This window comes from Spinacia oleracea, chromosome 4 (assembly GCF_020520425.1).
Source record: "Spinacia oleracea cultivar Varoflay chromosome 4, BTI_SOV_V1, whole genome shotgun sequence".
Taxonomy (NCBI): domain Eukaryota; kingdom Viridiplantae; phylum Streptophyta; class Magnoliopsida; order Caryophyllales; family Amaranthaceae; genus Spinacia; species Spinacia oleracea.
The window spans coordinates 154,871,094-154,890,903 of record NC_079490.1 but is presented as its reverse complement, the minus strand read 5'-3'; the positions used below and the strand labels follow the sequence as shown (position 1 = coordinate 154,890,903).

Genomic DNA, 19,810 nt, shown 5'->3' with positions numbered 1-19,810 from the left:
ATCCCTCATACAAATCACCATGATTTAATCCAATGTTCTACCTTTCTTATTTCAAGTTTACTAATCCTATGATCTTGTGATGTTCATACTCACTTGAACTAGGAAATGTTTCAAAAGGAGTAATCTTTAAGGGGATTTCATACTTGAAACCCCCCTCAAATGATCTTCCAAACTCCCTTTACAAGGTTACAGTTTCAATCTTTATGTTTTGTTTTAAATAAATATGATTAGTAAGTTGAAGCTTTCATTCTTGAAAGTGTTCCTTACAAAAATCATCATCAAATCTTCAAAAAAAACCCCAACTTTATACAAGTTAAAGGATATTTGGGGAAGTGCAAACCCTTTTCCAAACTAGAACACATGAACATCCAAATTTCTAGGTTCAATATTCAAACTTCTACATTCAATATTCAATGATGTTTAAATGAGATTAACTTCTATTTAAACTAGAATCAATTTCAAGTCATGGAGCATATTAAAGGTGAAGCCTTTTTAACATGGAAAGGTATAATCTTTAAGAATCAAACCTCCTAATTTCAATATTCAAGTTCTATATTCAAGTTCAAGGTTCATTTCAAGTTCTATTTCGATATTCAAAATCAATGATGCTTCAAGATGAGCAATTCATCTAAATTTATGATTTTCTAGAGAATTAAATCCGTGTTGGGCACACTTATTATTAAGAAGTTTCTTTTCGGATCTCAAATACAATAGTACAATTTCAATACCGCGGTTTCAATATCGCAATTTCAATACCGCAATTTCAATATCGCAATTTGAATATCGCACTTTCAATACCGCACTTTCAATATCGCAATTTCAATATCGCACCCTTTACTCGCCTTTCCAAGGCGATGTGGTTTTGTACGCATTTCAATAACTCCTTTTATATTTGTGATGATTCTTTATGTGTTTATTGCTTTCACCACCCAACATGCTAAATACAACAATATACAAAAGTTTCCAACACGCTTAACAAAGATAATTTTTAGACAAACCGGCCTTAGCTTCCTTTAATTAACTTTAAAGCAAAGTGACCACGTACAAGTAGCAATTTCAATGTTTCTAAATGCATGATTCAACCAACCTAGTGTCATGATTAGGATTTCGCAAAACAATCACTTTCTTGTGTTTGAATGTGTTTCTAAAGCCTACCGAAATAAGCGGTTTGTTCCCGTACCCAAATCTCACACATTCGGTTTCAAGAATCGATGCCTTGTCCAAAAAGAGTCAAACTTGGTCCTTCCAAATGGGACCCTTAAAATGTTTGGTGGCGACTCCGTTAAAGTTCAATATTTGAAAGCCGTAGGGGTATTTTGGGCACTTTCTTATATTTTGAGCTTTGATTTTTATGTTCAAATTCAATTACATCATTTGTGTGAACCTAGAATGTGGCTTCCCTTTTGGGGTGGGATTGAAAAGATCAAGTCAAACCTAGTTGATCACGCACTTGACAAATTGGACAAGTTAGAGACTTTGGTGAGTCTTAAATAAGATTCACCACGCTCTCATAACTTACATACAAAATTAAATGTACAAGCTATACGAAATACGAAAAGTACCACTACAAGAGCAAATGCAATTAAAAAAAAAACCCTACAATCTCAAATTATGATCCTCCCACGGGCTGTCTTCAATACAGTTAATAGAATTTGCAGGAGTTTCCTTTGGAGTGGGTCTACTGAATCTACCAGTCCAGAGAAAGTAGCTTGGTATAGTGTATGTAAGCCTAAGAAAGGTGGAGGTTTAGGCCTCATTAACCTGAAATTGTGGAATGTTGCTGCTATGGGAAAGCATGTTTGGATGATAGCCACTAAAAAGGATAATGTATGGGTGAGATGGGCTCATCCAGTGTACATTAAGGGCCAGGATTGGTGGGATTAGTCCCCCAAAACCACTGACAGTGGGTACTGCACTAGTAGAAAAACATTGATTTGCTGCTATGCATCGGCGGCGTTAATAATAGAACGCCCCAAATCAACAGCTAAAATGGACCATAACGCCTCAAATTGAGATTATTTTTATCTTAGCGGCGTATTAGGCAGCTGACGCCGCCAATCAATCATTATGTAATAAACTAAACCCTTAGCCAAAATATCCCGCATTTTTCTTTCTCTTTACTTGTCTTCTTCCTTCTCCTCCTTCTCCTTCTCCTTCACTCTTCTTCACCACTGACTGTCGCTGGTGTCTAACTAAAGCTACAAACTCTTCTCCACCATCGGGATCCGGTGTCTCACTAAAGCTACAGAGTCATCTCCACCGTCGGGCGTTGGTGACTCACAAACCACAGACCCAGATCTACTAAAATTATGCGAAAGTTATAGCAACCAACTAAAATTCGTTAATTCACGCCCTGGGTTCAAGTTATTGGGTGAATTTCACCGTTGTTTCAAGTTCGTCGGCCGTCGTGCTAGGTCTAGGTATGTGTCGCTCCTCCTTCGTCCTCCTCCTTGTCAATTTTTCTATTTGAATTATGTATTCTCTCTTTAATCTCTCAAATTTACATGAATTAATTATGAATTATTGAATTATTTTCGAATTCTATTTTTAAATTTCTAGGGTTTGTGTAGTTGTGGTAGTTATAGAAGTAACTGTCTTCAACATTCATCTAATTTTGTAATTTATTTTGTGAATTTCGTTTTTTCCCCTGTGAATTTCGTGGGTAGTTTGTGAATTTCGTTTTTTTGTTTTGTGAATTTCGTTTTTTTGTTTTGTGAATTTCTTGTACTCCGTATATGCTTTCTAGTCTGGGGTTTGTTTAACTAGTTATTGGTACATGGCATACTGCCTTACTACTCGATTGTTGGCTTGCTCTTAATTGTCATTTAATTACCCTATATCCAGCAGTCTGCCACGTTTGTAAACCTGCAACCATGTCATTTGCTACCAGCATGTTAAGCACCCTATGTTCACTACTACAAAAGTGGGCAAAGAGACCCGTCCAAAATGGCCTAAGAGATCCTCTTAGAGGGGGTCTCTAGATGGGGGGGTCTCTTTTTAAAAGAGACCCCCTCATCTAGAGGGGGTCTGTTTGTTAAAAACAAGAGACCCAATATTTAAGAAAAGGGGTCTCTTATGTTAACAGTAAGACAAATAATTTAGCTAGGGAAGAGACCCCTTATTAGAGATATGGGGTTTGTCTGTGGAAAAATTCAGACCCCATATCTAACACAGGGGGTCTCTTTGATATTTTTTAATATTATTTTATCAAACAAACTTAGACCCCATATGTAAGATAACGGGTCTCTTTTTCATTTTTTAATATAAAAAAAAAAGACCCATCATCTTAGATATTGGGTCTCTTTGCCAATTTTTTATTAAAAAAAATAAATAATATTATTTTGAAACAGCAGAACTATTATTGCTTAAACTTAAATTAAAAAACCAACTTTAATACAACACCAAAAATTCATATTCGACCAAAATCTTACAAAATACTTCATGGTCTATCATGAATAAAAACCCAAACATGTACATATATATATCTGAAAGTTGTAAGTACAAGAAATATATATTACTCTATATCTCCTCATTTAAACCTTGCATCTTCATCGATATGCTAATCATTTCAAGGCCGGGAAAACCACGAGCGATGCTTCTGATCCCTGAATGTGAAAGGTAGACAAATGTAGAGGAATTAGTATATAACGATAAAACAGAACACAAGACATACGGACATGATCACACTAATGCCGAAACAGACCGAGGAAGTTAACAAATATCTCTATATTCCTTCTTACAAGAATCATCGGTTTACAAACACCAATGATTTAGGTAGGTATAAGAATGAACAAAACATCTGTCTCACACAATGTTCTGAAATATTATTATGTAATACATTACCGCTCTTAGGCCTAAAAAGAATTTACAGACTCCTAAACAAGTCACCCAAACTTTATAGTGAAATGAACACTAATCCACAAACAAAAGCCTAGGCAAATGACAAGTGACAAGAATCACCTGAAAACAAATGATAGAGAAAATGAGGTACATATTTTTCAAAAGAAAAAATAAAATATCTTAAAGAGTTATAGAAGAGAATCACAAGCTAGAGTTGATCGTTGCAGACGACCAGTCTTGCTAATTAATTAAGATAAGCCATCACTTGCGCCTTGGCAACTTAATATGTCAAGAGTCACAATATAAAGACAAGCATATATCAATTCAGATAATCAAACACCTTCTACAGAACATCTATAATATCATTCACGACCAGATTTGTAGCTTGTACCATAAGGAAAATGAGAATCATATTAAAGTGGCTTGGTGTAAACAAAACTGCTATAACCTGGCAACTAAGAAAATCACATTGTTCAAAACAATTGAAATAAAATAGCTTGGTAGCAAATACAAGCCTGTCCCTGGATAGAGAACTAGAGGACATGATAGATATTATCAATGCATAAATTAGTCGGAAATATCAATTAAAAGAAAAATACAACATTCAAACTTTTTAAAGCACTAAAAGATGGAGCAAAACATACTTAAATTGTAGAAAAAATCTGTCCAGAGGTAAGATTTTTGCAGGGTCATTTTTCAAAGAAAAAACTTTGCAAATTCTCAAACATTCAATTAAAAGGAATACCAAATGAGCTAATAAAAATTGAAAATGGAGAGAGGGAAAATGAGCTTTACATATTCGTTACCGAAAGTTCCTTCAACTTCCCTTTAAGCTTTAGATTCATCCACTCTTGTGTTAAGTTAGATCTGACAACACCAACAGAACCGCAACAGCAGCAGCTCCGGCGAGGCTACAGAGTGACTTCGACGAGTCTGCCATAGGAAAGATGAAGCAGCGGAGTGAAATGAGTGAAGAAGAGGACTGAAATGAGTGAAGAAGAGACCACAATAACACCAACCTCGACACCAATGGTTTGACAATTAGCAGCCTTCGCCGATGGCGAAGCGCCAGCAGGGCTGACGGTACGCAATTCTTGCCGGAAATGAGTAAGAAATCTAGAAGAAAAAGTTAGGGTTTTATAAATTGAGGGTTTAATTCAATTCAATTTATTAATGCAATAAATTAGTAGAGAGATTACCAGTTCATAACTAGCAACGATATCGTCAACAACCACCATAACCCCAAACAGCGGCGGCGAAATAAGGGAAGAGAGCAGAGATGACAAAATTCACATTATTGGATCAATTGAAGAAGATAAATTCCGGTGAGGTGCAGAAATGAGTGAATTAGGGATTTATAGATTGATTGACGAACATAAATCTGGGTTTTGATTGTGAACAAAGAAGTGAGAATTTTGGAATGAGTAGATCTAAGGGGGGAGTCAGGATTGGTTTTCTGTGCTTGCAACAACCTGATTAAGTCTGAAAGCTCAGACAAACAGCAGCAAAAGATTATGCGGAGGCTAATGAACTTACAATGAATGCAGGTGCATTAGTTTGTTTTGCACAATACCCAGGGACACCATCACCAATCCCAACAGCCACATGAGTTGCCCAGTTAATATAGTATTATAGTCTTGTCTATTTTACCATTCTAAGTCCCATTCAAATAGATAGTATCTATACATCTCCACCAAACGTGCTAGTTGCAAGCAGAAAGCAAGTTTATCATTCAATGAAGCCTTTATTAGTGTTTTTTCTTTTACCACAACAAAACCAAGGCCTTATTCCCAAAATGGATAAGGGTTTCATGTACATGAACCATATCGATTTTACTCAATATCAAAAATCTTTCCACTAACATATTACCTTAGGGAAAAAACCTACAAGCAATTAAATAAATAATAATTGTAACCCAAAGCTCAAGCAAAGATGAACAAACAAACCCAAAAAATGTCCAAACAAAGATGAAAACAAACCCAAAAGATTCCAATCACTTTTATATCAACAAATTTGATTACCTTCCTAAACCTTTTCTCATACCAATAAAAACTTCAGCAAAACTAACAAATTGTCATGAAAATCACAAATTATACGAACATAATGCAAAACTATAATTAGATACCCGAACATTAATAATTATAATTCACTATTATCACAATGTTGTTGGAATCTAAAAAAGAAAACGATAAATCCCGATGATCTAAAACCAACAAAATCACCAAAAACACGCATCTGAATAACTTTCTTGTATTAACTTGCGAAACAAATTAAAATTACCAGAACAGCTTGGTAGGCAGAGAGAGTATTCTTAGCCGCCTCCTTCCTCTCAGATCTAGTGGTCAACTCAGCATTAGTATCAATCGAAACAAGAATAAATTCAATCAATTTCAGGTAACATCCCAGATGTAATGAATCGAATAAATAACCCTAATTCTCCTGGAAATCGTGAAAAATATTCGAAAATTCTTCAACTTCACTTCGACCTTGCGATTCATCCCTTGTCTGCTCGATCTGTTGATTGAGCTCATCGACTGGAATCTGCGTACAAACCTCCATGAATTGTACGGATTTCAATGACCGAATTTGCATTGTTGCTTAAAAATTGAAATTTGATTTTGAAAATTAGGGTTTTTCATTCAACTCTAGTGAGCTGCAGAAATTGGTGATATTGGGGAGTGATTGAGGAAGATAAATTGGAGTTTTGATTGAGAACAAAGGAGTGAAAAGTTTGGGATGCGATTTTGCTACAAATTCGATTAGATCTGAAATGGGGGAGTAGGGTTGGGTTTTCGCTGGTAGAAGGAAGGGGAAAAGAAAATTGGGCGTTAATTAAATTAAACAATGACTATTTTCCGTATGAATTAAATTAAACAGATCCCTCATGGTAGTTAACGGCTCTCTTCTTTTTTACACTCCGTGGACCCCGCTTATATAAGAGACTCCGTATCTGTGAAAATGGGTGTGTTGTGTATCTTTTATTTTCCGGGTTAATAGAAGAGACCCGTTATTGATAATATAAGGTCTTTTTAACTAAAGAGACCCGTTATGTATTCAAAAGGGTCTGTTTTTAGGGATCTCTTTGGACATTTTTGTAGTAGTGGTTTTTAGATGATGACAGGCAAGATTCATAAACTTCCAATAGTCATAGTTCTTAAGTGCAAGCCTGAGTTTTGGGTAGTGATTTTTTGTCTGGTTAACAGGCTTTTGGTACACCATTTCTTTACCGTCATACCATTTTCTAGAAACTATTATCAAAAAATGATACTCCTTTGTCAGGAGCAGAATTTACATTTGAAAGCTAAACTTGTCGAGTTAAATGATGTAGTCATGATCCTATTTATATCGCCAGTAGAACCCAAGTATTTAGCGTATCCCGTGTGAATTTGTTCTTCTACAATTGCTATTAGTAGTACTCTAGCTTTATCCTTATTATGTGCAAATCGTATTTCATTTTCATACAAAGAGTGCGAGCATAAGAACCTTACACAGTTGTGAATGATTCTCTTTTCAGCTACTATAGATCCAAAATACTGGACGAGTGGACGGTGTTGATAAGCATGCTGACTGTGATTTATTCTTCCTCATTGATGTGTGTACGAAGTCAAATTTGTGATTTGTGATTTTATATGAAAGTTCTCAAACAGCTTGGTGTGGTCAAATTCTACTATAGTTAGCCGACCTACTGTTAATTGGGTATGAAGGAGTCGAGCTTAGTATGGCCAGAGTAAAGAGTACATTCAGGTTGTTTGGTATTCTCCACCAAAAGTGTTTTCATTTTTCCTGATAATTGAGTAGTATAGTTGTTTGATAAAACTCTTGATTAAATTAAATCTTACCAGCACATTAGTTCCAATTCACCGACTTAATTAGTTAGTCTTAAGCATGTCACGTGTTATAATAAATCTCTTACATGCCGAATGAGTTATATCTTTAAATTTTACATGGTTTTAGTTAGGTTAGATGTGTTATGTCTTTGCAAGTATAGTTGGTTTACATGTTAGGCTGGCTAAGAATCTTTGGGTAAAGACGTGACTGCATGAGCATCTTCTGACAATGATACTACTCACACACGAAGTAATTTTAACTCTCAACCCGACTATTGACTCGACTTAAGACTTAAAGGGGCTAGTTAGTATACTACAGTAATCAAAGTTAAATCCTTTTAGAAAGTAACGATGTGTGCAATCACTTTTAAATCCATAAGTTTTGTTAAGACGGTTTTGAACTCATAACCAGTAACAATAAATCAGTTTCGTATTATTATGATGAAGAGTCCTGGGCCAAGTCGATTGGTCCTTTTAGTCGGTCATTTATAGTGTTGCTAGATCAAATTTTGGTTGGTAAGTACTTGAGTCCCTAAAACGGCTGCAAATTTATTGACTTGGAGTCAATTACCCACACACTTATATGTTTGTGCGTACACATAAGTACTAGTATGTGGTATCAGCATAAGTTCTATCGCTAGTCTAACTCCTTTTAAGATTCATAATTGATATTGTTGAGCAAAGATATAGCATGAAATTAACTCTCCTACCGGTCAATCACCTTTACCATCTTTTAAGAGGCATGTAATAAATAATTTATTATCTTTAAGCTTATGAATAATGTCTGCTAAATGCAAAGTGTTATGAGGATAGTGTATCCCAATCTCTATATTGACATGATTTGGCAAACTTCACTTATGTCTTTAATGCTCTACAACAAGAGGGCAGGAAGCAAATAACAGTTATAATCTATTTTGTGCAAAAGCCTAAACGGCATAAGCACTCCTGGCACGACTCGGTCGTTAAGCCAACCATCATCTATTTTGTGCAAAAGCCTAAATGGCATAAGCACTCCTGGCACGACTCGGTCGTTAAGCCAGCCATCATCTATTCTGTGAACTCTGAGCATGACACGATTAATTCTACCCTCTACTTTGCTTCTTTTTCTTTTGTTCTCTATTTCTTCTGACCATTTGTGCTCATGTTGCAGGTGTCAAGACCGTATAAACAAGCTGAATTGGATATCATTTTTGGTGAGGGTGTGAGTAAGTTGGTCAGTATCGTAAAAACAAAAAATCCATTGTTTTTCTTACAAATATTTATGTCCTGGTATACAGGGCTCATCGTCATTTTCATTTCGTAGCTGTTTGCCCTCTGGATGGATAGTGCTGCTGTTTTCTACAGTTTTTACTCTGTTATCCGAGAAGATATTTCTGGACAGGAATAACTTTCTGACTACATGTTGACTAGAGGGTACCAACATTATCTCTTGTCATGAATAGAGGGCAGTTGCTCTATTAATATTTTCTCCTCACTCCCTGACTTGTGCTTTACTATGTAGGGTTTAAGATGAATGCAAGGGAAATGGAGTGCCTTTGGAGTTTGTCCAACACTTGTGTTCTGTTGTTGACTTGAAATACATTATGCAGTAGGAGCTTTATTGATCTACCAATCAGCAAATCCTTGTCCTAGGTAATTTTGTTTGTTCTCCGCGAAATTTGACTGTGTGTATCTAAAGTGAAAATTTAGTTTCTTGGTCATTATTAATCAACAAAATCCATCATGTACGTCCATGTTTTACTCTGGTGGTTATTTATAATGGTCTTTGTTCCTACTGAACGAATGTGGGGTTAAATGATGTCTTTTTCGACATAATGAATATAACGTCTAGTTGATACATATCTTCTGATTTTAACTCGTGTATGAACTACGAAGATGTTATTAATGTAATGCTCGGTATCTCTCTCTATTCCCTGTTTTCACTCTGGCTTGTGGATCAGTGCATGTGTTTGATATAAACTATGGAGTATGGGATAATGATAACATAGGCACACTTTGTAAGAAAGTTGGGTTGTGTCGACTTGTAAATAGTTTAGTTTGTTATCTCTTATACATTGTGTATGTATTTAGTTTTCACCAGGTATCAGATTTGTTCACCTATTCCATGGTCGTTTTAGCCATGAATCTGTATGTCAAGATATTCCAATTTCCAGTTTGTTGTCTTTCCAATCATGTTCTTTTGTCGCTTCAGCATCCAGTGGTTGCTGGCATAATGAAAATGGTTTAACACCTATTTAGATTCATTAGTTGAGAGTTGGGAGCGAAAACAACCAACACCTGTTATTTTCTAATTTCCTAGTTGTTTTTAGATCATCTAACCGAAGATAACTTATTTTATGATATATATGTATTATTTTGTTAGGTTTGCACGTCACTAAGTGGAGATCCTTTCACCGATGAGATCAATTGATGACATACGAGACAAATGGGCATCATACTTCACCGAACATTGTGTGTAAATAATTAACACTTCATCGATCTCTTTTTGTGGATGTTTCTTGCTATTGAAATCATATATAATTGCCTTATTATAGTTTTGGTGCAAATTTATAATGTACGAAGTGTAAAAGACATAGTTATGATCGACTTGCTATTTAGGTGATTTATTTTTGTAAACATATGATGGTGGCATTATATGTAAAAATCAAAGTTTATTGGAAGTTATTGGTGGTTCATGATTCTTTTGGACATTGTATAAATGTGGCGTGAGTGCAGGTTCTACATGTTTGGGCTCGTTGAATATAGAAAATAGATTATTTATAAAAAAAATTATACATTATTGGCGGCGTTAAACTCCCGCAATTTTACAATATTTGAGGCGTTTAGGTAGAAAATGTTGACTAATAATACTATTAATTTGAGGCGTTTTATGTACCTATACGCCGCAAATGAATAATTCATTAGAGGCGTTTTTTAACGCCGCAAATCAATGTTATTCATTTGCTGCCACTCTGTTTGCTGCTACGCCAAAAACGCCGCAAATGAATATAAAAGTGACGCCTCAAATGAATGTTTTTCTACTAGTGCTGGAAGGTAATCTGTCAAGTAAAGGATAAAATGAAAGCATACATTACTGATATGCAACTGATGGCCTTGCCTAAATACTCCATCAAACAAGCATATACACTCTGCTTCCTACTACTTAGAGAATGCACTGGGCTTCTACACTGTGGTGTAGATTGAGTCAACCTAAACATAGATTCATCACTTGGCTGACAATTTTGGATAGGCTGAACACCAACGACAGGTGGATGAAAATTGGGGTCACTACTGACAATACATGTTTGTTGTGTGGTATTGAGGTGGAGAGTCATTCACACCTGTTCTTTGGGTGTCAGTATAGTCTCAGGTGCAGGCAGAAGATTGCTCCTTGGATTGAGATGAACATATTACCTAATAGTCTGCGTGACATTGTTAAATGGTTACTCAGAAATAGGACCACGAAGTTCAAGAGAGGATTCATTTCCTCCATTGTTTTGTGTACTATTTACCATTTTTGGAAGGAGAGGAACAATGACTTGTGGAAAAACCAAGTACATATTGTAGATAGGGTTGTTAGCCTCATTCAGAAAACTGTGCATAATAGGAATCACACTGTCTTACCTAGAGCTATTAGCACTAGGGACTCTAGCTGGTTTACAACCTTGTTTAGAGGCTAGTTTGGTTTTGGCTTTCTTGTTTTAGCCTAATGTTTGGTGATTTTAGGAGGGTTGTCTCCTTGATCTTGTAAATTTGTATCAGTTTTTTGATGCAATATATACCTTACTTGCAAAAAAAAAACATTCAGTAAATTAAGGTTTATGAACAATTTTAAACTAATTAGGGGAATTTAGGTGTGAAATTGAAGATTTAGGAGAGAGAGATTATACCAGTAAGTCGGAATTTGACCTAATTTGAACATAATTCGAGCAATTTTCGAACAAACCTCCAAACTTACAACCTCAGCAACGAGCAAGTTGGCCAAATTCGACCAATTTTAAATAAATTATAGTTTGTTGAATAATCTATGGAGGATTTTAGAGGAGATTTAGGGGGAAGAGAGAGAAGATAATAACTAAGCTGAGAGTGAATCTGCATGAAAGCAAGTATTAAGGCATTTAAAAGAAATGGAATCCATCTCTTCAATCTCGCATTTTTTTTAAATTACAAAATTAAACTTAGTCTTATTCCTAATCACGCCTTAATTTTATATGGTTATACAAGCACCTTGGGAAAAAAACGCAAAAAAAAAAAAAACAAGTATAAAACACAAACTTTTACGTTTATTTTAGTTAATTTGTTATTACATTAATTTCTAAATAGTTTTCGTTATATATAAATATGTTCAGTTTTTTCTTTAATTAGTTTTAAATAAAATTTCTTACATGTTTTAGCAAATGTGAATACATTTAATCATGTGTAGCGTGTATACACTACAAAAAATTGTATCATTAACGACGGGAAATCCCGTCGTTAAAGGCCAATAATCGTTGATTAATGACGGGATTTCCTGTCGCGAACTCGTCATAAAAAGGGGGTGTCGTTAATGGAAAATCTCGTCATTAACCCGTCATAAAAGACATTTGTGACGGTTATTTCCCGTCTTTGTTTGGTTGCTAGCCCCGTCGCAAAAGGCTTTTGCGACGGGATTTTTGACCCGTTGTAATTAGGTTGTCGTTAAAGATACAAATTCTTGTAGTGATATAGGACTATGTTTTAATCAACAAATTAGAGAAAAATGTCATTGAAGTATTATTTTAGTTCATTATAATCAAACTTTTGTTTAATAAATTAGCACTTAGGTGTCCATGTAAGATATCGATAATACCCTTACAAAAATTGTTAAAAAATTATAAAGCGTTGGAACATTACTTGCACATATATCAAATAAGATTTTAAAAAATATCGGCACGCATCGCGTAAATAGAATACTAGTAGAGAATAGTCCAACTCTTGAGCACTTTAGTGTCCACGTAAAATATCGATCAACAAAAACCTTACTTAAGATTTAAACATTTAATTAAAAACGTTTATATAAATATTGGAACACGAGTTTCGAAAATGTTTGCATACATCATATATATACATCAAGACATTTAAATACTTTGAGATCCACATAAAACATCGATAATGCCCCTTTAAATTAAAATGGTTAAAGATATATATATTTACTAGGTTAGGTCTCGTGCAATACAAAGATGAGACTAATTTTTTTTTCTGTTCTGAATAATTTATTTAAACGAACTTTTTAATAAAATAAAATCAATTTTTATCAATGGTTGTTGGAATAATCAGAGAAGATTATTATTTCTTGGATTGTAAAGTGACTAGTGTGATTTTAGGAGTTTAGCGTTTCGACAAAAATACTATCTGTAACAATAACCATACCCGTACTCGTACCCGACAAAAATATAAGAAATAAACTTATGAGACAATTATTAGATATAGTTTTCTTTTAGAATTGGATAATATCTGTAACCGTAACCATACCCGTACCCTTACCCTCGATCTATCCAAATTTTTGGATATGGCATTGATTTGATAACCATATTAATTATAATACCCTATTTTCTAGATTGGGTATATAACAGACTTTCAGGTTTATAAGTAATTTTGTTGGACCCACTTTTTAACACTTGTTTTACATAAAATAAAAAATGAATATTTTTTTCTGTTTGGGTATGGTCGTATAATAACACATTTCAGAGTAATTTATTTATTTATTTATTAACTATTGTAGGTTAAGAGTATAATGCATTTTTTTTGAAAATTTTATATGAAAAACAAAAAAATACTTTTTTATTTTGCTTCTACGGAGTTTTCGTAATAGCTTACTATGTATATTATAGAAACAATAATATCAAAAAAAAAAACTGTGATTTTTTTAACATATATGTTTTTTTTTTTTCGGGAACATATATGTTCTTCAAATGAGTAATAATATATATTCTTTTTATCCTTGTCGTAATACATGAAATCATAATTTATTTTTTTATATATATACTTCTATTACATTAAATAGAAGGAAATAATAAGAAAAAAAAAATCAGGATCAGATATTTTAAAAGATTCTTAAATAAAAAAAATTAAATAAAAAATACTAAGGACTCACCAGGACGTGACACGTGTTATTTCTGGTGTGTCTTTTAGTATATATATAGTACTCCCTCCGTTCCTAAATACGTGTCTAGTTCCCATTTATGGCGTTCCCTTTTATGTGTCCACTTTCCGTTTTTGGACATACACATTTCCCACTTTTCCATACACTTTTCCCACTTTTCCCACTTTTCTATACATCATTATTACCTTTTCTTACACATTGTACACTTTTCCCACTTTATACTTTATCAATAAACAATTATCTACTTTTTCCTTTCCAAAAAAAAAAACATTCCCAATCATTACCTCTTACACACCATTCAATTTTATTAATTACCATGTACATGTCCAAAGTGGACACGTATTTAGGAACGGAGGGAGTAATAGATAGATAAGGTGTGGAACATTGCTCACATATAACTTAAACCATGCATCTTTTAGAATTGTTCACACACATGGTGTACACAGTGGCGAAACCAGGGGCTGGGATGGGCCATGGCCCTCTATGGTTCTGTTTACATATTAAATGTAGTAAAAATTAATAAAAGCATGGTAGCTGAGTTGGAATTGAGGATAACTAACATGGTATTGAGTACCATATAACTTGTGTTTTAAAAAAAAAAACAGCGCGTCTCCTGTGAGATCAGTCAGACTATCAACTTGATGGTGTGACGAGCGCGAAACCAATAGCGTACCTCCCATAAAACTATAAAAAAAAAGTAACAGATCTAAACTATAGAAGTAACATACCTAAACTAAAAAAGTACCTCCTCTAAAATTATTATTAAAAAAAAAAGTAACATGTCTAAACTATAGAAGTAACATACCTAAACTAAAAATGTACCTCCCCTAAAACTATTCCGTATAAAAAAAGGTAACATGTCTAAACTATAGAAGTAACATACCTAAACTAAAAAAGTACCTCATCTAAAATTATAAAAAAAAAAACTAACATGTCTAAACTATAGAAATAACATACCTAAACTAAAAAAAAAATACCTCCTCTAAAATTATTTAAAAAAAAAGTAACATGTCTAAACTATAGAAGTAACATACATAAACTAAGAAAATATCTCCCCTAAAACTAATCCGTATAAAAAAAGTAACATGTATAAACTATAGAAGTAACATACCTAAACTAAAAAAAGTACTTCCTCTAAAATTATATAAAAAAAAGTAACATGTCTAAACTATAGAAGTAACATACCTAAATTCGCAAGTGTGAACTGGTCTCACCATCAGTTGATGGTGAAGACAGTCTCATATAAGAATTTAGGTAAAAAAAATTACGCTTATTCCCAATTATCATATTATTATATCACCAAATATTCTAAGGTATTGAATGATTTATTGTTGTTATCAAATTCCAACCTTGGTATATTCTTCAATTATTTATGTAAAGAGTATGTAGTATATTTCAATTGTGTTTATATTTATTAATTTCTGTTGAAAGGAATAGGTCTCTTGGTACACGACTTGATCAAATATTTTGGCCAAACCGGCCCGTTAATTTTTAACTTCAATAACTCTATTTACTCCCTCCGTATTTATTTAAGAGATACACTTGGTCGGACACGGATATTAAGATACAAAATTGAATGAAATAAAATAATAAAGCAAGTGGGGTTGGTTAGATATTTTAATAAGTAAACAAGGGGGACCATGTCATTTTGATGGGGTGAGAGGTGAGGTGGGTTTATGAAATTATTTGTTTAATAGTATGGTGGGTCATAGGGTAAATTAGATGTATTATTTAATTAGATAGCGGAGTTGATAAAGTACTAAAATTGGCAAGTGTATCTCTTAAATAAATACAGTCGGAAAAGGCAAGTGTATCACTTAAATAAATATTGAGAATTGTTTATGTAAGTGAAAACCGGAAGAGAGGTATTTATAGGAATACTTATAACGGCCATAAAACGGCTAGTAATGGGTGGTTACCACGTTTACTAGGTGATTAAGGGGCATTTACAACAACATTTAGTGGGGATTAATGGGAAAGTTACAGGGTTGATTAATTTTGCCCGTTAGAATTAATTAAACCCGGCCCACAAAACCCACCCACGCCCGCGAACCGCATTCGCCAAGTACCAAGTACCCAGGCCCACGACCCACGGCCCGGCCAGCGCGCATGTGTGTGTTGTGTGTCCACCCATGACACTTTCATGCTTTCTTAAACAAATGATTCCCTCAAGTCTCCTAATATAAACAATAAATATAGTTTGTGTTTTTCCCATGTGCGACTTTTCATATTCCCACATTTTCCCCACTCATTTTATTTTGTATTCTCACTAGGATTTCCAACATATTCTTCAATTATTTATGTAAAGAGTACGTAGTATATTTCAATTGTGTTTATATTTATTTATTTCTGTTGGAAAGGAATAGGTCTCTTGGTAGACGACTTGATCAAATATTTTGGCCAAACTATGTTGTATTTGACTAACTCGGTTACTCAATTCAAAATATGTTGTATTTGACTAACTCGGTTATGTTCGGGTCTTTTCGAAAATTAGTCTTGAGTCATTCGAGTTTGGTTAACGTAAGTAGATCGTTCTACATACAAGTAAACGACTATAATTTTTAACTTTGTATAGTAATATGCAAATTTAGTTCATTTGAATATTTTTTTTTACACAATTTTGATTTTATACTTTTTCATATATCATTTTTACTTTCATGTTTTTTCTAATATCACAAATCTTTTAGTTACTATTAAAATAATAAATTGTTTTAGTAGTAGCCGTGCGTTGCACGGGCCCTAAACTAGTATTATGTTAAACTAAATTATGTTAATTTTTAACTTTGTATAGTAATATGCAAATTTAGTTCATTTGAATATTTTTTTTTACACAATTTTGATTTTATACTTTTTCATATATCATTTTTACTTTCATGTTTTTCTAATATCACAAATCTTTTAGTTACTATTAAAATAATAAATTGTTTTAGTAGTAGCCGTGCGTTGCACGGGCCATAAACTAGTATTATGTTAAACTAAATTATGTTAATTTTTAACTTTGTATAGTAATATGCAAATTTAGTTCATTTGAATATTTTTTTTTACACAATTTTGATTTTATACTTTTTCATAAATCATTTTTACTTTCATATTTTTCTAATATCACAAATCTTTTAGTTACTATTGAAATAATAAATTGTTTTAGTAGTAGCCGTGCGTTGCACGGGCCCTAAACTAGTATTATGTTAAACTAGAGCTCGCAGGAAAATAAAACAACACTTACATATAAAAACGAGATGAGTTATACAGAGTACAAGTAGTATGATATTACAACCCGACCCGGCCGGTAATAATTATTGCTTGGTAATGTAATTTAAACTATCAACTTATTAATTAGTAACTATATCTGGATATTGATAGTCGATAGAAGTATAAACTTAAAGTGCACGTGACCCAATGAACTTTGTTAGGCCAAATGTAATACCCATAGCAAACCAACCACCTAACAAAACCCTCAAAGAAGCCCTTAAAATTGGTGCTTTCCCTAGATACGCCCCCAACCAGCCAAACACCACCAAAGCCACCGTGACAGCTGCAGGCACCACCCCAAGCCTGACCTTATAATCCTTTACACACAATGCAGCCAGCAGAGGCACCATAGCCCCCACCGCAACAGCAAGGGAGGAAGCAAATGCCGCTTGCATAGGGCTTGGCAAACTCTCCCCCTCAAAACCCTTATCCTTTTTGTCTCTTTTCCTTTGAGCAAGTTCGATGTCAACCTGCGAGTAGACAGACACATACTCGCCGATAGCCATGCTGCACGCAGCGGCTACAAGGCCAGCGAACCCTGTCAGTATCATAGCCTTGACATCCTGCTTCACCGCACCCACCCCCATCATCAATGAAGCTGTTGTAATAAGCCCATCATTGGCCCCTAGGACCGCCGCACGCAACCACTGGGCTCGTTTCGTATAGTCCACGTCCTCATTATCACCGCCTTTTTGTTGCTGATTATTGTTTTCGTAAACGGTGTTAGCTCGGATTGTATCGAGCTCGATGGTGTTACGAAGTGCGCTTTGTCCATGTTCCATTATGAAAATTATAAAGATGATTGTTTTTTTTTTTTGGATGATTGCGAAAGCGAAAATTGTTACAGCTTAGCAGAAATATATGGAATTGAAATTGAAGATGGTATTGACTGGTGAGTGTGCTTGATTCATGCCTCAAAACTAAGTTACTTATAGATGTAGGTTGACAATTTTTTATTCTAGGTTAGTGGATAAGGAGTTGTCCACTAATATAAAAGCTTGTCAACTAGCTAACTAGGGCATAACTAACCGCAAACTTTTAAATGTCTTAAGTAATTACGAGTAATACAAATTAGAAAAAAGCGTCTTAACCTCCTCATAAATGATGAACAAGTAAGAGGGGAGAAAATGGTAATAAATGGGGACAATGTTTTGTTATAACAAGTGATGCATGACAATTAATGATCTGTTGGTTCAGTGGTGATTGGGGCTGAACTTGGTAGGGAGAATTCGTGTTCGATCCCCAAAACAACAATTGGGAGGGGACTGGAATCTATCCACCAAAAACTCGTCTCGAATCCGGATTAGCCCTAAGGATGAACCAGATGCTAATATAAAAAAAAACAAGTGATGCATGACATGTTGACATTAGACTCATTTTTTCTTCCAAATGTTGTTTCTTATAAGATTTCTGGAGAAAACTGTACCTAACCAATAAACATTGTTTCAAAACATTTGACAGTAATATTAGACCACGTACCCATTATTTTTTAAGAAATTTTGGTACAGACCGTCTAACCCTTAGTAAATTGTCGGACCATACCACGTCCCTCGTTACTTGTTTTTTTTTATTTTTTTATTTTTTTATTTTTTTTTGATGCAAATGTGGGGAAGTAACCCCGACTATGAAAGAAATTAAAATACAAAGCGCGGTGTCGTAACACCCATGATGTCTTCAAAAAGAAGGCTAGAGATCTCATACGGGGAAGTATGAAAGTACCTAATCTTCTCTTCTTGGAGCACCCCCTATGTTAGCTAAACAATCTGCTACCTTATTCCCCTCTCTATAAGTATGAAAAACCTTAACTTCCCAATCTGAATTAATGATGTGGCTTCTGCACTGATTAATGATGTGGTGGCACTCACCGCCTTGAAACTCTGTATTTGTAATAACTTGAACACACGCCTCATTATCTAGTTGAAGTATTAGCTTTTGCACTCCCATTTCTCTTGCCATCTCAAGTCCCATAACTGCAGCCATCAATTCTGCTTTGAAAGCTGTACATATTCCATAGTTTGCAGCAAAAGCTTTTTGGAATAGGCCTCTTTCATCTCTTATGACACCGCCCCCGCCAGCTGGACCAGGGGTTCCTTTCGACGCCCCGTCTGTGTTAAGCGTTAGCCAATTCATAGGGGGAGCTATCCACTTGACTAAAATTTCTCTTCTGGTATGGCTGGTTGAAGCATTATTCTCCACAGGGAGGTTGAAACTCTTCCATGTTTGTTCAATTTGGTGATAGAGAAAGGGGCCAACATCAATGGGGACTTCATTGCTTCTCCCGAAGACTATGTGGTTTCTCCATTTCCACATCCACCATAGCGTTGTTGCAAAACAGGTGGGCCATTTCTCCGAGTGAATGAGGTCTGCCGCCTTCAGGTTTCTTGTTACCCAGGTGTTTAAATCTCCTGTGAAAAAGGATGGGTAATTGGATGAGCCTCCCACAGAATGCCAAATATGTCTAGCCGTCGGGCAGTCCCTAAACATATGCAGGATCGTTTCTTCATGACTGCGACAGCGCTGGCAGCTAGGGTCGTCTCCCAACTTACGCACTACCCTATTTGCATTACACAATAGTCGATTGTGTAGGACTAACCATAGAAACACTCGGATTCGTTGCTGAACTTTTGTTTTCCATGCCAAGTCCCATTTTGGATCCTTAGTTTCTGTAGGAGTAGTACGTATGATTGAGTAGGCAGTTTTGATTGAGAAGGAGCCGTTTTTTGTTCCTCGCCAGTAGAGTAGGTCCCCCTTCGAGGGATCATCAATTACCTTGTGAGCTGCAATTAACTTCAGA

At 34.8% G+C, this 19,810-nt stretch overlaps 2 protein-coding genes and 1 long non-coding RNA gene across 4 annotated transcripts; 2 read left to right on the top strand and 1 right to left on the bottom strand.

Moving 5' to 3' along the window:
- The first annotated feature begins 1,959 nt into the window (after positions 1-1,959).
- On the top strand, positions 1,960-10,369 carry LOC130460128 (uncharacterized). 2 transcript variants are annotated; one of them, XR_008920073.1, is made up of 6 exons: positions 1,960-2,420; positions 7,355-7,584; positions 8,818-8,860; positions 8,945-9,080; positions 9,169-9,299; positions 10,030-10,369. It is a non-coding gene; the product is annotated as an uncharacterized lncRNA (long non-coding RNA). The 2 variants fall into 2 exon arrangements; XR_008920072.1 differs by lacking the exon at positions 7,355-7,584.
- A 227-nt stretch (positions 10,370-10,596) lies between these two features.
- Positions 10,597-11,326, top strand: LOC130472054 (uncharacterized). Its single transcript, XM_056842469.1, has 2 exons — positions 10,597-10,700; positions 10,846-11,326. Exons 1-2 carry the CDS (start codon positions 10,597-10,599, stop codon positions 11,324-11,326), a joined length of 585 nt encoding a protein of 194 aa, XP_056698447.1.
- A 5,645-nt stretch (positions 11,327-16,971) lies between these two features.
- LOC110791492 (vacuolar iron transporter homolog 1-like) lies at positions 16,972-17,903 on the bottom strand. Its single transcript, XM_021996244.2, has one exon. It carries the CDS (start codon positions 17,796-17,798, stop codon positions 17,145-17,147), a length of 654 nt encoding a protein of 217 aa, XP_021851936.1. The 5' UTR covers positions 17,799-17,903; the 3' UTR covers positions 16,972-17,144.
- Positions 17,904-19,810: the final 1,907 nt, after the last annotated feature.

What these genes read in the sequence shown, in the direction of transcription:
- LOC130472054 (XM_056842469.1), top strand. Translation starts at nt 10,597, where the DNA reads ATGTTATTCATTTGCTGCCACTCTGTTTGCTGCTACGCCAAAAACGCC. An exon ending in TTTTCTACTAGTGCTGGAAG is followed by an intron (nt 10,701 to 10,845) that starts GTAATCTGTCAA and finishes ACTGTGGTGTAG; the next exon opens with ATTGAGTCAACCTAAACATA.
- LOC110791492 (XM_021996244.2), bottom strand. Translation starts at nt 17,798, where the DNA reads ATGGAACATGGACAAAGCGCACTTCGTAACACCATCGAGCTCGATACA.